General features: G+C 39.7%; 1 protein-coding gene across 1 annotated transcript in view; it reads right to left on the bottom strand.

Annotated features, from left to right (window-relative positions):
* The window catches only part of KYNU (kynureninase), a 915,617-nt gene that overhangs the window by 188,040 nt on the left and 708,307 nt on the right, over nucleotides 1–19,270 (bottom strand). Inside the window, exon 9 of the mRNA XM_069225084.1 lies at nucleotides 4,883–4,981. Within this exon, the coding sequence (XP_069081185.1) occupies nucleotides 4,883–4,981 (99 nt within the window). The remainder of the gene's footprint in view (nucleotides 1–4,882; nucleotides 4,982–19,270) is intronic.

Below are 19,270 nucleotides of genomic sequence, written 5' to 3'. Positions count from 1 at the left end.
TGTCACCCTGAAAATATAATATATTAGCCATTACTTTGAATATCTAATGCATCATTCTTTGAAAAACACTTGCTGCTGAATATAAACCAAACAAAATGCGAGTGAATTGAAAAGTTCCTTCATTTGTGATACATGCTGTGAGAGACTTAGACTCTTCATGCAACCTTATATGATGGTAGGCATTTTTTAAATCTAATTTAGAAAAATATTTTCCTCCACCTAGTGCTAAAATCAACTTGTTTATGTTTGGCAAAGGGTAGGTATCCAGAGCCACATTTTGATTCAAAGATCTGAGGTCAACACAAAATCTCTACTTCCCATCAGCTTTCTTCATAATAACTATTGGAGATATCCATCTAGAGGTTTCTATTGGTTCAACCACTCCAGAATCAATCATTTCCTTCAATAATTCTCTTACTGCATCTCGAGCTATTGAAGGGACTCTCCTCAATTTATGTTGAACAAGGATAGCATCCAGTTTTAACACTATTTTATGGACACATCCTTTCAAGAAGCCAACCTTTTCTCTAAACACTTCTTGTGTTTCATACAAAATATCTGAAAGAGTGATAGCCTCTACCACTACTACTTGGTTGGGAGCTTAGGGACTTACTACAATATTAATATTGTATTGATACATCCAACCTTATACAGGTGGACCACTATCAGACACATATACTTTGCCACAAGTAGGTCCACCTCCAAACTCAAAAGTTGCTCCCACCAAATCAATTTTTTACCCTTGATTACCACCTGGGTTAATATCCTTTGGCAACAGCTTAGAATTACGCCACAAAGCAGTGAACATCTGTTTTGGAACAAAGGTATACAAATAACCTGAGTCTATCATTAATTGTACTTCCTTGTCATTTATCCCAAAATCAGCTAAAGGTCTTTTCTATCTACCATGATTACCCTCCTTATCTCCTACATGGAGAATTCTATCAGTTACCTCAGTACATTGTGTTGTATAAGGTTCTCCATCATCCGTGGCCACCCTAGTTTTATTATCCTGTCTCCATACATTTGCAAAGTGCCTTTAGGTCCACACTTTCAACAGGTTTTGTCTATAGCTATACACTTTGCATAATCTGCAGTGTGGAAACTGATTCCACATTGATAACATCTTTTAGACTGTTGTTTAGAGTTTGTGAAACGTTTGTGACACTTTGCAACTACCCCAACATCTGGTTCAGTTTTTCCAGTAGTAGTGGGTACTCTACTGATACTATTTTCCTTCTCCATTTCTCTCATACAATATTCTGATTGTTCAATGATTCTTGCAATATCAATGGCGTCCTTGAGATAAGGATTCTTAGCTGCCCATAGTCGCGCCTGAATTTTCCTGTTATTACAGTGCACAATAACTTGATCACACACCAACTCATCAGTCATGACACCAAATTTACAATTAAAAGACAGTTCTCTTAGCTTTGAAACATAGTCGTCAATTGTCTCACATTCAGATTGTTAAAGGGTATAAAATGTATATCTGTTCATAATTATGTCTATTTCCTTTGCAAATGTAACTTCCAAGCTTTTTTTGCTTCAACATACACATCTTCCAGTGGATCTCCAATAGATGCTGTAGCGACTGGTAAGTATTTAAAAATGTGTTGACCTTCTTTACCCAATGCATTGAGAAGTAAGGTTTTTTTCCTTGCAGCATTAAAGTCTTACCACCTAAAGCTTTCACATAAGTTTCGAACAAAGTTATCCAATCTTCCATTCTATGGATAATGATCCCAGTTGCTCTAGAAATGTCAGTGGTGAATTTATGGTATTGAGCTTCATGTTAAAACAATAACCCCTTATAGTACTATGAACCCTTCATGACTGTATAACACATCCTGTAGACATTAGTTTGGAGAAAACACACTAGCTATGCACAGTGTAAATTAAATGGGTTGAGCACTGTGGTGGAGCTGAAGAATATTCGAAGTTAACAGGTGTTCCTATCACCGTCGATATAATCGATGACACACTTAATTGAAGAGAAACAACACTATGGTTGAATCACTGTTTGCAGGGTGATACGCAATATGCCAACTTTGCGGGGATCGAAAATGGTGTGCATATCACCATTGCAATGTTCCTTCAAAGATGATGATATGCACGCGTATAGGTGTCACCAATGTGATGATGCAAAGAGGCTTAAGCAAAATGGAGGCACAACCTCAACAAGAGATGCCTGACGAGGGACGAGAGTGCAAAGTGAAAGTTGGCACAAGAGCGTGAGAAGAAGATCAGACAAGATAACTCAAAGGTAAGACAGAACAACAATTATAATAAAGTGTATTGTCAATACTTGTATGTCCTTAGCCTCGGTGGGGATATCAAATTGCTGTTCCCATACTCCTATAATCGGCGATATCACGAATACTTCTGCAATCTACATTCCAACTCCAGATCATAACATACCCACCCCAAAAATGTCAAATCCTTTTATGTCTATCTTGACTCCCAACCTTCTGTGCAAAGACAGATTGGGCCTGATTACAACTTTGGAGGAGGTGTTAATCCGTCCCAAAAGTGACGGTAAAGTGACTGATATACCACCAGTCGTATTACGAGTCCATTATGGGGGTCATTTTGACCCTGGCGGTCTTGGACCGCCAGGGTCACGAATGACGGAAGCACCGCCAACAGGCTGGCGGTGCTTCAACAGCCATTCTGACCGCGGCGGTAAAGCCGCGGTCGTCCCGCCGGGGCCGGCGGTTTCCCGCCGTTTTTGCTCCGGCTGGGAGAATCCGCCAGGGCAGCGCTGCAAACAGCGCTGCCCTGGGGATTCTGACCCCCTTACCGCCAGCCTGTTTCTGGCGGTTTTCACTGCCAGGAAGAGGCTGGCGGTAAGGGGTGTCCTGGGGCCCCAGGGGGCCCCTGCACTGCCCATGCCACTGGCATGGGCAGTGCAGGGGCCCCCTAACAGGGCCCCGGCCAGCTTTTTACTGTCTGCCTAGCAGACAGTGAAAAGCGCGACGGGTGCAACTGCACCCGTCGCACGGCCGCAACACCGTCGGCTCCATTCGGCTCCATAACTTGGTTAGCGCCCGCCGGCCTAGCGGGAATGTTGGAATGGGGACCGCGGAAATTTGGCCGCATGGTGGCCAAATGGCGGTTTCCGCCTGGCGGGCAGCTACCTCCGCCCGCCAGAGTTGGAATCACCCCCTATGTCCTATGGACTCGTAATACGGCTGGTGGTATATCCGTCACTTTACCGTCACTTTTGGGACGGATTAACACCTCCTCCAAATTTTAATCAGGCCCATTGTCTAGTCAATTTGATTTTTCATCTAAAAATGATGCCTTTTTTACTCAAACAGCTGCATGCTCAAGTAGTCTCTGTGCTTATCATTTCTAGGAATGATTACTGTACCGTTATCTACCTAGGATTCCCTGAAGACCTTCTGAAACAGTTGCAGAGAATTCAAACTTTTCTGTGAGGGCAGAATGGCAAATAAAGAAAACTGAGCTTGTCATATCTACTTGAATCAAGTTACAATAGTGCCCATGTGATGCAAAGAATAATTGTCATAGCTATTTCTCATTACTGCAAAACTGCCTATTGTTTCACACTTTGAACTCTATAATCAGTGAGGTGCTTACACTACAACTTTTATTTACTATTGGCTATCCCAAATTTTGCAAAGGTCAGGATTGGGGTGAGTCTGTACTTTACCAAGGCCTCAATTCTGAAACGTTTTATGATTGGTATTAAATCCATTATAACCCTCTTGCCCTTTAGGACAGCTTTAAAAATCCTTTCAACTTTGGAGCCCGATTTATAGTTTGGTGAACAGAGCACAGTATGTCAGTACAGGTTAGTGTCTGCCAAGTTTGAAAGTGACCACCAGCTCAGTTGTCAGCTCTGTAAATTTGACAGAACTACCATCATGGTGGCTCCTTTATTTGTACAAAAGATTTTATTGGATGACCACCATCAACCAAACTTTTACAATATTTCAGAAAAGAAAATTCCAAAGCCAGAGTTTATTTCTGAAAAACAAAAAAAATGAATGACCCCAATTTCCTGGGAGTTTTGTCCCATGGTGTGGGGAGGTTCACTATTTTTTCCTGTCCCTGACTGTCAGACATGCCGTAGAGGTGGCAGGCAAGAAAAAAGCATTTGACCATTCACCCTAATTAGGAAGGGTACCCGGTCATTATTTTGGAGGAAGTATTCCTTCGAAAGAACCAAAGCGAGCTCAGGGAGACAAACCAAAGGATTGTTGTGCAGGGTACTCCAGAACGTTTGTGATGCAGGACCCTGTCTGCCAAACTCTATCTCTGGCCCTCTCTGTCTGTATTCTGCCAGTTGCTCTATGCATAGTTTCTATCCCATCCTATTCCTTTCCATTCCATTCCATGCCAGACTGACATCCATGAAATAGGACAGGTTTTAGTAGAGTTCTTTCATCAGCTAATTCACAAACATTTTGAACATTTTGAAATATTTTGATATTTTTGAAATATTTTCAGTAGGATTTGTATGGAAGATGCACAAATTCATCTCTCCGAAAGAATGCTATTAAAGTTTTAACACCAATCACCCTAGTAAATTGCAGCGCAGGAGTATTGGAGATGCTTTCATATTCAAACTAGAATATAGAATACATCTAAAAAATGTATTTATTTTAGGTATGCAGTGATATTTAGAAAATGTTAAAATGATTATTTCTGAAAGAAAATACAATTTTTAACCAGCCTAACAGTTTTATCTAACTGATATTTGTGAGCTAATATTTTGCAACAATTTACTTAAATCCAGATTTTCCACCCTTCACATTTATGCAAAAGTCTATTTATTTTGGGATTATTTGATTTAAATTGTAAGTTACGCATAATAGAAAGGAATGCCATATAAAATCATAAGTGTGCTTACCTTGTAGGAACACCAACAAGCAAAATCCACTCCCCAGTGGTGTAAACAGAGTTCTACATTTCCAACAGCATGTGCCAGGTCAAATCCAACAAAACAGCCCTACAAACAGATAAAACAGTTGCACATGTTTGATATACTGACTTTTAGTTTGTAGGCAGTATACCACTTGCCTACATGATTACATAACAATAGACATTCTGGGTATTCAATGGTGTCCAGAGTCTAACGTTTGCAAAATAATGTTTACTAAAGAAACTCAAGCAAATTCAACAGAGACAAATAAAATGACACATTCAGTAGTTGGTTGTCTCCTCTCACAAACTTGTACTAAGATCCACTATGGGCGTGCCAATGGCTAGGGCCAGAAGCAGTATAGTCCTGATACGGACTTTGGTGTTCCCCGACTGGAGCGGCCACTTTTCTACCTCAGTGGGCTCAGTAGCAAGTAACAAACATTCTTGTAACAATGACAGACTAGGGTTCCAGTTTCAATGCTTTTATATAATGATTAAAAGGCAAATTACATAAAACATGGCATAAGTAAATGCAGCAGCAAAGCATACATATCATAAATACAGAATGACATCCTGTATAGATTCGTCCTCTAAGGGTGAGGGACATGGTCTCCTGTAAGTAGAAATTTGCACATCTTTTTTTATGACTTTAGACAAAGACATTCATACAATTGTATATAAGCACATGATTTTCAGGATGGGCACCAATAGGGAATGAGGAAGAAGAAACAGTTTAATACAGAATACATTCAAAGTTTCTTTCATGGTAGCAATGCATTGGAACTACAGACATTTTCACAGTTTACTCGAGCAATTCACTTAACACATTGTATGGCAATAACCTGGGACAGCTAAAATGTACTAAGTTAGGTACAGTGGGAGAAAATTGCTGGAAACATTCTCTGTTTATTGACATGAGTCTCGCAATTCTTTCCTTAGAACATGAAGAACTTCAACAGTTAACATGTGACAGCTGATGACGTTGGTGCAAGATGGAGGACAGTGTACACATGACTTAAATTAGTGTAAACCCAATTCAAGATGCCTTTAATATGCAGAAAGAAAAACAGGCTTCACAGGTGTCTGTATTTTAAAGCTTCATGGTTTACTCTTGCTATTCTGTCTTGTAGTGACAAAGGGGAAAAATAATTATCAAGTTAGTTATGTAACAAAAATCACCTGTGTAGAAATTCACACAGAGGGCCTTATTACTACTTTGGTGGATGGTTTTAGGCCGTCCGCTAAACATCCAACAGGGAGGTTGCTGCCATAGTGGTTATCTTTGCACCGGGCCCATTGAGAGTTTACCGTTAGGTCAGCGGGCCGAAACCTGAGTTTCCGTCACTGGCCTAGCGAGAAACACCCTAAAGCATTGTCTTTGGCTTGTAGTTGAGCCGGTGGAAATGCTGTATGATGCAGGGTGCACCAACACACTCACAATGTTCACTGTCTGCAGAGCAGACAGTGGACATTGTGACAGTGCTGGCCAGGGGGACCCCTGCACTGCCCATGCCAACACAACACAACTGACATTTTTAAGAATGTCATCACACCTCACATTCCACTAGCATCCTCCCAGGTACACCATAATAAAGTATTCTACACTACAGAACTTCTCCACAACCTGTTATCAGTTTTAGATCTAAACTGTGTAAATTTTCACAAGATTGCAAGAACAATCATGCTTTATTTGAGAATGCCATACTTGCAAGGGACATAAATATAAAGTACTATGATAACAGAATAACTATTTTAGAATGTAAAGGCACTGTAGGATTACTGTGCACACACTGTATTGCATTCAGCTGCTCAGAAAAAGAAAAAACTAATAGCCTAAAAAACTGTATGTTTTCTCCCAGGATGTGAGAGTCCTTTTTAAAATTTTCAGTTCAGGACCACAAGTTTCTTGGCTATCTCAAACAGGGAAAAGGTACATCAGAATATCCACCCAAGATGGTGTGGGGGTGGTCTTAGGCAGTTACACTGATGGCCATATTTTCATGGGGCTGTTAATCTAAGGTTTTTCAAGGTGGAACCAATAATGCTTCACCCAACTGGAAATAGAGCAGGTGCACCACCACTCTGGTGAACAGGGTACTCTGCAGCCTTTGTATGGAGTACCCTGTTCACAAAATGTTAGATGATTACCAAACTAGTTAGTAGGTTCACTCATACAGTCATAAGTCATATTATTTGTTTACCAATGTCCAAATACATTAATTTTAATCCACAGTCTTTTTTAAAGAATTATTTTGAGCCATACAGTGTTTTTCTATCACTTCTTAATAATTATCTTTAAAGTAAATGAAATATTTTAAGAATAACATAATTTGAGTATTAAATGAATATCTAAGTAGAGGCACTAAGGACCAATCAATACATTATTTATATTGTCATATGTTCTCCAAACTAAATGCTATAGAATAACTTTCCCAGCTATGCTTTAATTTGTGACCTATTTTATACACGCTTCCTTAGGAGGTATTGCAGGACTGTTGGAAAATGGGTTATTGGTAGGGCAGGTAGGTACCTACACCTAGCAACAAGCCACAAACCTCCACAAAAGTACAGTTAGGTCTCAGTAAATTAATCCCAGCTCTACCCTTGGTAGCTTGGCATCGAGCGTCAAGGCTTAACTTAGGAGACAAAGTGTAAAGCATTCAAATATCACAAAACAGTAATTAAATAAAACACAGGAAACAGTTTAAAAATCCAAAACCAATTTATAAAAATAGCTTATATTTTTATCTTTAAAATGACACAAAAACGATTAAAATCGGTTCAGGGGAACCGGAGATATGAATTTTTAAAGTATTATTATTTTCTAGCGCTTAGAAACAAAAAGCGCCAATCGGGTCATCTGGTTGCACCAGGACCGGGACAAAGTCAAACTTTCAGGCCGACCGCGATGGAGCCCTGCTCGGCTACAGGTCGCGGGAAGCCTCGGTTAAAAAGTTACCTTCTGACTTAGTCTTTATTTTGAAGTTTTTCTTCACCGGGACGAACCTGCCAGTTGGATCCGACCTCCTGGAGCCCTTGTCCGGATACGCGAAGTCGGTTTCCTCGGTGGTGATTTCTACCTTCGGACTTAGTCGTTTTTTCGAGATGAAAATCCTTCGACCGGGGTAAACCTGGATCTTGATCCGACGTCCGTGGAGCCCTTCTCGGATACGATGGCTGGAAGGTCCCGGTCAACTTTTTACGTTCGGACTTAGTCTATTTTTTGGATGTTTTTCTTTACCGGGACGAACCACGAAGTCAGGCCGGGTCGCGGTTGAGGCAAGCCGGCTAGAATTTCCGCGTCGGGTCGGTCACTTTATGGAGCTTTTTTTAAAAAAAATTCCAATCTTTTCCAAACTTCTGGGGCTTCACCCAGATGTTCTTTTAAGGTTCTTTTGGGGTCCACAGCTCACCCCAAGGGTCCAGAAGTTCTGTGATGGTCCTTGGGAAGTGCGGACTTCAACTCCCAGAATACACCTGGCGCAAACTCCTTTTTGGCCACTGGACAGTGGTCAGTTGGTCACTTTTTCAGGAGTTGGTGCAGGGGACTCTGGTTAGCAATTTTTCACCTGTAGCAAACAGGGAGTCCCTCCTTGAACCAGTGGAAGCCAGGCAAAGTCCTTCTTGTGGTGAAGCCCAAGTGTGCAGCTGGTGCAGTCTTTCTGAGTGCAGGGTCCAGGTGCAGGCCAGGGGTCCAGCAGGGCAGTCCTTCTTCTCCTTGTAGTTCTTTCTTCTTGAAATTTGGTGGGGATCTGAGGCGTGGGTGCAGGTCTGCCAGTTTTATCCTTGCTCCTGGGTGAAAAGCAGGGGGGCCCTGGTTCTCCAATCAGGGACAGGGTCGTCCCCCTGTGATGACCACTTCCTGGGAAGTGTGGCAAAAATCCATCCCAGAAGGCAACAGTCTCTAAAAATCCAAAATGGATGAATCTGATTTTTGGAGGAGAGATCTGGCTGAGCCCACCCACTGGTGTGGCTAAAAACCATAAACACACCCCTCTCCTGCCCTCTCCTAATCTAATCAAGGGGGCACCTAGCTGTCTGGGTTTGCAGGATGTGGGGGTGTTGCTGGGTGCTGCAAATGTCCTTCTCTGCCTTTGAAGACCAGTTTGGCAGCCCTCCCCCTTCCTGCCTCACCATCTGCTGAGGGGAGATTCTCTCCCCCAAGCACATTCCTTTGTGTGAAGTCAGGCCACTTCACACCTCATTAAAGTAGCCTGGCAGAAGCTGCTGCAGGCTGGCCAATCAGAGCACAGCAGCAAAAACAATGCAGAGCTGAAATTGGCAACTTTTTAGGTAAAGTCTAATCTTTTTACCTGCACTAGTTATATTAAATCCAACAACTGGAAGTTGTGGGATTTATTATAACAATCAATTTGATACCAAATTCTTGGTATGTAACATTTAAGGAGACTTTAAAATTTAAAATAAAGTCTGCCCATTCTAGCCTATGAAGGCCATTTACTTCAATGAGGGAAAAACGAATTTGGCTGTTTTTACCTCACCAGGGCTTATAAATCTATTTTTATAAAGTCCCTGCTTATAGTTACATGGCACCCAGCCCTAGGGGCACATAGGGCACACCTTAGGGGTGACTTATATGTAAAAATAAGGTAGTTTAAGACTTTGGAAGTACCTTTAATTCCAAAGTCGAATTTGCATATAACTTTAATTTAAAAGCAGCCAGCAAGGCAGGCTTGCTTTTAAAATGACACTGGGCACCTCAGCAATGCACCTAGGTGTGCACCACCTATGCTGTGGTCCCTAAACCTACATGCCCTACCATATACTAGGGACTTATAGGTAGGTTAACTTAGCCAATTATAATTAGCCTAATTTGCATATCCATTTTACACAGAGCACAGGCCCTGGGACTGGTTAGCAGTACCCAGGGCACCATCAGAGTCAGGAAAACACCAGCATAAAGTGGAAAATGGGGGCAAAAAGTTATGGGGCCTCTGCAATCAGCCCCAGTTTCTCACAAGGACCAAGGACAAAAACTGGGGACAGAGCATAAGCTAACTCACAGAAGTGCTCCGAGGACTTGGAGATTCCTAATGCACAAGATGTTCAAGTCCAGAATACATGATAAAGGTGACCTACTCTGTAGCATGGATAAACTCAACTGGTTAACAGAACACAACACAAAATGTTGTCACTGTTTAAACGAAGATACTGTCACATTATTGTGGCACCTTCTCCTAGAGTAGAGAGACAATTGGAATTAGGGAGTCGGAATATATACATATTGATGTGTTAAACTGCAAAGAGAAGGTGAAAAAATGGCGCATTTATGGTCTGTCTCATTTGAAAAAGCTTGCTTGTAAACTTTTTTTTAAATAAAATTCTCATTGCAAATAAAGGAGATTGCTGCAATAAAATATTTACTAATAAATGAAAATGTTTAGCATTAAAAATACATTATTTAAGATTTATGAAGCCAATGAAAAAAAAGGGGCATATAAAAATAACCATAGTCCTCGGTTTATATTTTAGCTAAAAATAGAGTTCTATGTTGAAAGTGATAGGTGAAAGTTTAATAATTTATTTTATTTGTTTACTTGTATTTTTATGCAACATAGTTTAGAGGGGATTGGGTGTTAGAGTGATTCACAAAAGAAGGTTAATGGCTACAAGTTGGTTACATGTTACAATTTTGAAAGAATTTTATATTAAACTTAGTGCAGGTGACAAAAACAAGAGAGTAGTGAGGTATTATAGAGCAGTCCAAAAGCTTTAAGATGCATATATCCATTCATTTAAAATGCAGTTTTTCCAGATTGCAATGCCAGTTGCTGAGGTGTTGACACCACATTCAGTGGAGTAACTCATCTTGGGTTGACCTCCTTGCAAAGTACGTTGAGGGTGTCACCCTGGCTCACCGGCTACCACTTTGTTCTGTTTGCTGTGCTGAGTGGGCCCTCCTGAGCTTGTCCCCCCATACCGTAGGGGCTAAGGGAGCTAATGTTATGCCACTGACCACACCTACCCGAAACCACACACATAGTCAGGTGCTAGGTGAGACAGGCAGTGATCCAGTGGAATCACATCCTAGATATATATAATTCCAGTACTACTTTAAAAAAGGACTGTGAGTATAATCTTAGTATATAGAGGGATTGGGGTAGCTGAGGTGTTTTGTCAGTCATTTTGATGCTCAACAGGGTCGCCACATTGATGTCACGTCATCTTGAACCTGAGAAGAAATTGCAATTATTTGTGTATTTTGCTGTTTTTCATTAGTGCAGTCATCCATTTTACACCCAACATGGCTGCCACTATTCCTGTCAAGTTGTCCTAAGCCTAAAGAGAAGTTGCAGTCAGGTGTTAATTGTGCTTTCTTAAATACAGTAGGACTTCCTCCAGGGTGCAATCATGTGAGACAAGAATTAAAAATGAAACTCATTTTTTGGACCAATGGAGTCTGCTTACCCCCATACAACTAGATGACTCTCACTGCAAGGCCTAGGGTACTGGTCTAACTATCCACTAAACTGCCCGCTACATGCCAGAATGCTTGCATCTTCTATAACCAACCCATCAACTCCAACTAGGTAAGTTGAGAGCTTCCAATGTAATTCAAATCCCTCTTGAACTATGAGGATCCTCAGAGGACAGAAAATGACAGAAAGGGCTGCAAGCTGTGAGAGTGAAGAGAGCCACTGGCTCTGTCAACACCTGAGATAGTCTCTCCATCCAAGTCTGCTGGGTCTTCCACATCCTCCACAGCAGTCTCTGGAGTTCCTATGAGGGGTGAGAATCTACTGCACATCAATATTCCCTACACAAAAGTCAGTCTTTTATTCTTGATAGCGTGGTGACCTACGAATTCCATGAAGTTGTTGAACAGATAGGGATGGCATATCCTGGCAGGAAAGGACAGTGAGAAAAGAAAGGCCTTCTGCTTAGTGAGAAACACCACAAGTCCTCTCTGCCAAGAGAAGCCATTAGCACCCAGCTCTACTGTAGTACTCAGAGGAGATCGGGCTTCATGTGCGGTACTGCTCAAGCCAGGTTATACATTAATGCATCAGTGCAGTTCAAAAATCTTTGTTCCAGTAACTTGATTAAAAAATGGAAGCGGGAGAGTGAAACTGTTCTTTCTTGCATCTGTCTATTAGTTTAAAGGTTGTTTTCACTCTCTTACCTCTATGGAACTATCAACACAAAATTGCACAGTAACCTTGAAAGATTTATCTAATGCAAAGCCCATCGAAAACTGATTTCACTATGAACGCTTTCATAAATGAAAGCGAAAAAAAATTGTTGCTGCTGAGCTTTCACAAGCAATCATCAGTTTAGACATTATAAATTAATGATTAATTTATTTGCTGACTGGATATCTCTGCATTAGCAGGAACTGCCCTATTGGTGATTCCCATCAAAGCATTATAACTGTGATAGATGGCTCTAACAACATGATGAAGCCATTCATTTTCCAAAACAAAAAACTCAAAATGGAATTTTGGAAAGTAAAAAGAAAAAAATGCATTTTACAGTTTTCAATGCCCCTAACCATGATGTTTTACCTGGCAGTGACGAACAGTGAAACCTGGTTATCTGTTCAGAGACACTAAGGTGCAGATTTAAGAGCGCCTAGCACCTTCTTGCGCCACATTAGCATAATTTTCTTACATTAATGTGGCCTAATGACACCACAATCGCTGCACCAATTTTACAAAGTGGTACAATTCATGCATTGTGCCACTTTGTAACCCTTCGCACTACATTATGCCTGCACCCGGCACAATGTATGCAAAGGGGGCGTTCCCCAGTTAGAGGGACTGAAACAATAACGCAAAGAAATCAAAGGGATTTCATTGCATAATTTTTTGCTGCACTTTTAATGTCTGCTCAGAGCCAGAGTCAAGATTTTTGATGCTAGTCCAGCAAAGCTTGGGGAGGCCCATTTAAAACAGCCTGATGACACTTTAACGCCTGCTCTTGAGCAGGGGTAAAAAAATGATGCTAGAATGTTGCAGTGAAATCTTGTCCATTTCACTTTGCCATTCCTGTGGGCCTCCTAGCGAGGGAACACCTCCCTTGCATACATTATACCTGGGGCAGGTATAAGAGTCTACAAACTGGTGCAAAAAAAATGATGTTTGGGCAGCCAAGGGGTGTGTAAATGAGCCCCTAAATCACGTAGGAGGAAAAATGGCTAAAACCTTGATGGCCCTTATTCTGTCAGCACACTGAAGGGTGGTGTCACTGGCAGTGCCAGAGTAGTCTCTGTCATCAACATAATGAAGAGTCACTCGACTCTAAATTCTAAATGAGGGGGGTAGACCTTCCGTGTGGCAGAGAGGGTACTCCATCATTACAAATGAGTGCCTTCTCTGACAGACTCTAAATCGGGCCCTTTGTCTTTGAAATGGAAGGGGAAATTATTCAATGGGCAACAGACTAAAGCTGAAGTCACTGATAGTTCATTGATAGTCCCTTGAAGTCAGATATGCCATTAATGAGCTCCTTCTGAAGCCACTGGAAATTGTTAATAAAGCTCAGAGCATGGCAAACCTTGATTTCAAAGCTGTCAAGATTGCTTCATCAATAGGATAAGTTTACTGGTTCACCCTTGTCAAAGCATTTACCTTAAACCAGTAATTGTTTGGTTCTTAAAATACTTTCATTGTTTAACACCGAAAACTGTAACCAGGCAGGCCTTCACAAGGCTAGACACCTTTACAACAAGGCACTTCGGAGCTTGTTTTCAGTATGATAAAAAGCTCTGAATAGGGTGACCCGGTTGTTTTGTCTGATGCCTGGTCAATCTAAGAGCCCCTTGGTCCTCAGGGAAAGGTTCTTAGATACTAGGTCTATCTCAAGCCATCACTCTTGCAGGGTCTGGTCTTATGTGGTCAGCTGAGCCCTCTTAGACCCAGGAGACCTTCTGATTTGCATACCCCTAGAGCAGGCAAAGATGGCCCTTGTGGAACAGTGGAAATTACTGGGTACCAATATGAGTCAAAAGTTCTTAGCTTTCTTTATCCACAAGGAATCAGAAAACGTGTTTCTTCCAGAAGGGCATTCTTCTTGAGATGTAGTCTTCCCAGGTTCAGGTATATTTTGAGGAGGTGGTAGTGAGGTGCCAGATATATCCTGTACAATTCCCAGTGATTGGATAATTTTCATTACCCATTCCAGTCTACTTCTGTCTCCTATGCCAACCTCATTTTGCAAAACTTTTTCCACTGTTGTGATCAGAACTGGTTCTTACACCTCCTGGATTTGGAGGCAAATAGTCCAAATGTCTCTGGGAATTAATGGGAGCAGATCCTGTCAGCACAATTTTAAATAAGCAAATCAAAGATAAGAAGTGTTAAGGCTATCATTTTTTATACCAGCTGTCCTGTACCCTTTCAAGATGGGCTGATCCTTGTTATGTGGCCAGTTGTTGACAACACACATGCCTTCCTAGGCCCAGAGGGCAGGGTATTGCCTTCTACCAGACAGAGACACCAGTAACAGCTGAAAATGTTTACTGACCATTGGAGATGTGATGTATGTTAGAATTGGTTTTAAGCCAAGTCTGGCTTAGGCTGCTTAAGTACATTGTTATAAAGTTATCATAAATCTTAATGCACCATTAAATCAGATTTTGAAAATTAGGAAAAAAACTAGTAGTTGTTTTTTTTAACACTTCTCCACTTCATTTCATATTCCAAGTGACGAGAGTATCAATCTATTCTGATTAAATTTGATTTCAATGAGGAAGGAAAAAAATAGAAAGGTGCACTGCCAGATGTCTCCTGATAATAGATCTGATGTGGAAAGACAACCGTTTCCTCTCAAATTGGTCTATGCTTTCATCTTTCACAAATCTCAAGTTAGGATACAGCTATGATAAATAAAAGCCATACCGTATTTAAAGAAGGAATTTTGTATGTTGCTTTATCGCGGGTGAGGACATTGTAAGGATTGTTACTTCTTGATTTGATGAAAGCAGAGTCAACGCTGACTCATCATATGTGATAGCATACAATCATCTGCGAGGGATCTATGCTCCACATCTGAGCTTATATCCCAATGTTGACAAGTATCCAGCCAGAAAGTGAAAAAGTTCAGATTTTATAGTTTTTTCAAAAGTTCTAAAACTATGGTCCATCTGTATGAAACAATTTTGCATTTCTTAATGAGCAGATCACTATTGTAGCCTTTAAGAAATATTATGCACAAAAGGCATATGTTGCATCGCAAAATGCGATTTCCACCCAGTACAAAATCACATTTTGCGAATCGCAAAAAAATAATTTGCTAATATGGATTGAAGATTTCAGATTTGGTAACTGCATGTACAAAAAGTTTCCTAATTACAATTAGTCACAAAATAGCCATGTAAATGGAAGGGCAATTATCACTGATCCTGACCAGGTGATAACCAGGTGCACACTATAAAAAAGCCCCCAAAATGCATCAGGCTCTTTCACAATGGCGTCTTTGTACATTCTGGTTCAAATGTACCACTCAATCAATTGTAAAGAAACTGAATTCTTTAGAGAAAATAGTTCCAGGTGCAAACTATAAAAAAAAATGCATCAGGCTCTTTCACAATGGTGTCTTTGTACATTCTTGCAAGAAGGATGAGGATTTTGTAGAGAGGCAAAGAAGGAGAAGGAGTATTAGGCCTCTGGCTGGTGGCCACACATTGTAATTGGCCTGCATTGGGACTCTGACATCATCATCCTGTTTTCAGAAGCATTTGGGCTTCTGTTTCCAAAATTGTGATTTTCTACTATGAAATCATAATTTTTTATTTCCTAAATTGTGATTTTCTAATAGCAAATGTGAATCCATAGAAATCGCTAGTAGGAAATCGCAAGGTACGTACATTCCAATTTGTGATAACAAAACAGTGATTTTCATGGATTTGTTACTTAGAAATTGCAATTTTGAAATTTCACACATATGGGCCCATTTGAAAAATCTACAAAGACATAAAAAAGCTAAGAACTAATGAAGTCAGCAATGTAATAGTTTTTCCATTTTCTCACAATCCTGAAGTTTCATGTTACTGTAATGTAAAAGTTAATGTTCTATGAAAACCTACAGCTGGTGGTTGAAAACATTGTTTATCACAAAGAACACTCTTTATGTCAAGCTTTGACAACTCTTTTCAATTTAGTACATACATAACAACACGTGGAACTCTGCTACATTTATGCATGGTAGGATTGACCATTGTAATGGTGGTACATAGTTCACTTTGAACGTGCAACAAGATGCGCAGGAACTTTTAATGCGATTGCTGAATTTGTTAGAAAATGAGGGAATTGCAATTGATGATTTCTTTACAACAAACTATTCATGGAACCATGAATGTCTAAATTGTTGCTATTTAGGCAGAACAATCAATCAGAGAGATTTGTGTATCTTACACTACCAGATTACAAGTCAGTGTCATTGAAAAATTATTTGTGAAAGCTGTACAGAACAACTCCTGTTCACACTGAACATCAGAAATGTTAGCTACATGGGCTGTGAGACACAGTTCAAAGTAGCCCATTCTCATGATACAAAAATGTAGAACTGTCGGTTGCAAAATCAGTATTGACATCACCAACTTTAAAGCTGATCAGATATCAATTCATAAGACAACATACACTACCGTGGCTACTGTTTTCCATCATGGACACTCAATCAACTCTGGTCACTACAATGCTTACCCTAAAAATTAATCTGGCTGGACTTAATGTGATGATGCCTCTCTTACAGCAAATCAGAGATTACCCTGGAAACTTCCAAATCCCTATTATATTTCTACAAGCAAAGTTCTATTTAGAAACATGCATGTAGATTTAAATAGGCACAAAAACATTAAAGTTAATTTTCATTGCTGGTATATGGCCCACCAAGCATCATGACTATATAATAATTGAACTTGTTCTGACAACAATAAATGAACTTAAAACAAATAAATATCAATCTGTGCTATGTGCCAATGTTAGTCTTATGCACATAAAACACGTGGGCTTTTTTCATAAATCTAAGTAATTTATATTTCCCCACAATTACATAATACATTTTATTTCATTAAACTGAGCACATTGTTAGTAGTCTGGTGTATATAAATTTTACACACATTATGATATTTTCAGAGTAAATACAAATTCCATTAAAAAGTATGATCTCACAAGAGGCTTGTGAGAGTTTTTAAAAAGGGAAACAAAGGAGAACATAGTGCAAACAACATAGACCATAAAAGTTGAGCATAGCTCAAAAAATTGCTGTTTTGTTGATATTTTTTTAAACTATAATTTTTTGTTTTCAAATATTTTAAAGTTTTGTTGGTATTTAAAGTTTTTTTTCTTATAAAGGGTGCAACAAACACATACAACTTGAAGTGCGAAGCATACACCAAGAGCTTCTCCTTAAAAACAAGAACGAGAAAACCTTTCACAAGTGATACAAAACTACCGGTTTGGGGTTCACTTGTGTTCTTAGACAAGCTTGTTCTGGGCAGACCTGCTTGCCTCTGAAGAGAAACATGATCTGTTTGTACAAGCAGCAAAACAGAGCTTTATTTAAAAAGCAGGGTTATTATCTGCCTTTTCACTTTAGAGCTTATGCAGGTACAGTATATCCTGGAGCGAATGATGTTGAAGCCCCCTGTAGAGTTGTCTAGATCTGCAGCACACTTCCTCTGTCTGTGCAAGTCTTTGCAGATGCATAAACATCGAGCATCTCCACATCCCTGTAATTCTTATCCTATATTGTTTATTTCTCCTCCCCCAGCTGAACTCTGTGCTGCATAGTTTACTTGTGATATAGTTTGCAGAAACATTCTTGGCTCCTGGCCTCTTCTCGAAGAATTTTCACACCAAGGGTTCCTTGGGTGGCTGAGCTGGTTAAGAAGTCCCTGGCTGTTCATTTGAATCAGATTAAGACATATTTCTGCTGAAAGGGAAACATGATAGGAAAACCACAGAAATTCAGCAGTTATATTTAGGAGCACTAACTATAACTTGCACCCCCAATCACAGCTTATGAACATGACATCACCCATGACATGTTCTATGATATAATTTATGAGATCACTTATAACATCTCAAAAGACATAATTGATTACATCATCAAATGATTTTGCTAGTTTTTATTTTATTGTTTCAATAGCAGTTAACTACTATATCACCTATCCACAGACTTTTGCACAGTTTGGGTTAGCTAATGGGTGTAGATGTTACAAAACACATATGCTCAAGATGCATCATACCAGTATAGCTCAAACAAAAACACACTTTTACTACACCATTCAATAATGTTACTTGAACCTTTGTTTTAAAAGATGTTTTAGAAAGAAAGACATTAAGAAAAACAGGAGTATCACGTCACAAAATATATGGAGAAAGAAAACAAAAGTTGTTCAGTTTGGAAGGAGGAGAGAACAGTAACCTGTGTGGAAAGTCAGGAAAAAAAATAATTACACAACTAATTTTGTGGTTACTGCCTAATGCAACATTTTTACCCTTGGGGAGGCTTGTTAAGTGTAGCTGTACTTGTTTTTCATGACAAAAGGATATCCATACGCAAACAGCAGAACTTTTTTTTTTTAAGGAGTGTTGTTATATGCTTGAGCAGGTATAGATTTCTGTAATGGTGTAACACTGTTTCTTATTTCAAGGCTGAAGTCCTTTTTGCAAATTTTATTTTATTTTTAGTGACTCTTTTGCCTCAAAGTCTGCCAGAAAAGGACTATTAAAGTAGATATTGTTTGTCAGGCTAAGGTGGCTGAAACAAAAGAAAAGAAGATCCAGGTACATCAAAATTCAGTAGGTAAATGAAGCAAAAGGGGTGGAAATGTTGGTGGCTGGTGATCAGAAGGAAGAGAAAATGTAAAAAAATTGATAAAGTTTGTTTTTATACTTTTTACAGTTGTGCTGTCATTTGTTAATGTAGTTGTTGTTTTTAATGTTGTCAAATTGTTTTTTTTTAAATAAAATGTTTCAAGTTACAACTGATTTCTGTCCTTAAAACCTTTAAAGATTTTGAGATTATTACAGTCTTTTAATATTGACTTAAGTGGCAAGCAGGTCAATCTTCAAAAACTGCAACACTGCAACTGTGCTGTGTGATGTATATGTCATGTGAAGTATATATGTGTGTGTGTGTGTGTATATATATATATAAAATGTATTATAGAGAGATTAGTGATTCTTCCCAATGCAGTGGAAATATTATTATACAAGAGAGAGGTTTTGGCAGAGAAGCAAAAGCATCCTCATGGTATTCTCTGCACTGCTATCAGCTGGTGGAGATGGCAGTTCTTTTGTGCCTCTTAGTATATATGTTTGTGACTATGCAGAGAAGTTTCAAAACAGTCGCCTGTCTCTATGTACACCTTACTACACATGCCTGTCCCCATAAGGAAGTGTCTGAG

Source organism: Pleurodeles waltl, chromosome 3_1, assembly GCF_031143425.1.
Source record: "Pleurodeles waltl isolate 20211129_DDA chromosome 3_1, aPleWal1.hap1.20221129, whole genome shotgun sequence".
NCBI lineage: Eukaryota > Metazoa > Chordata > Amphibia > Caudata > Salamandridae > Pleurodeles > Pleurodeles waltl.
Note: the sequence above shows the minus strand (reverse complement) of the source record. Positions and strands in the feature narration are given on the sequence as shown.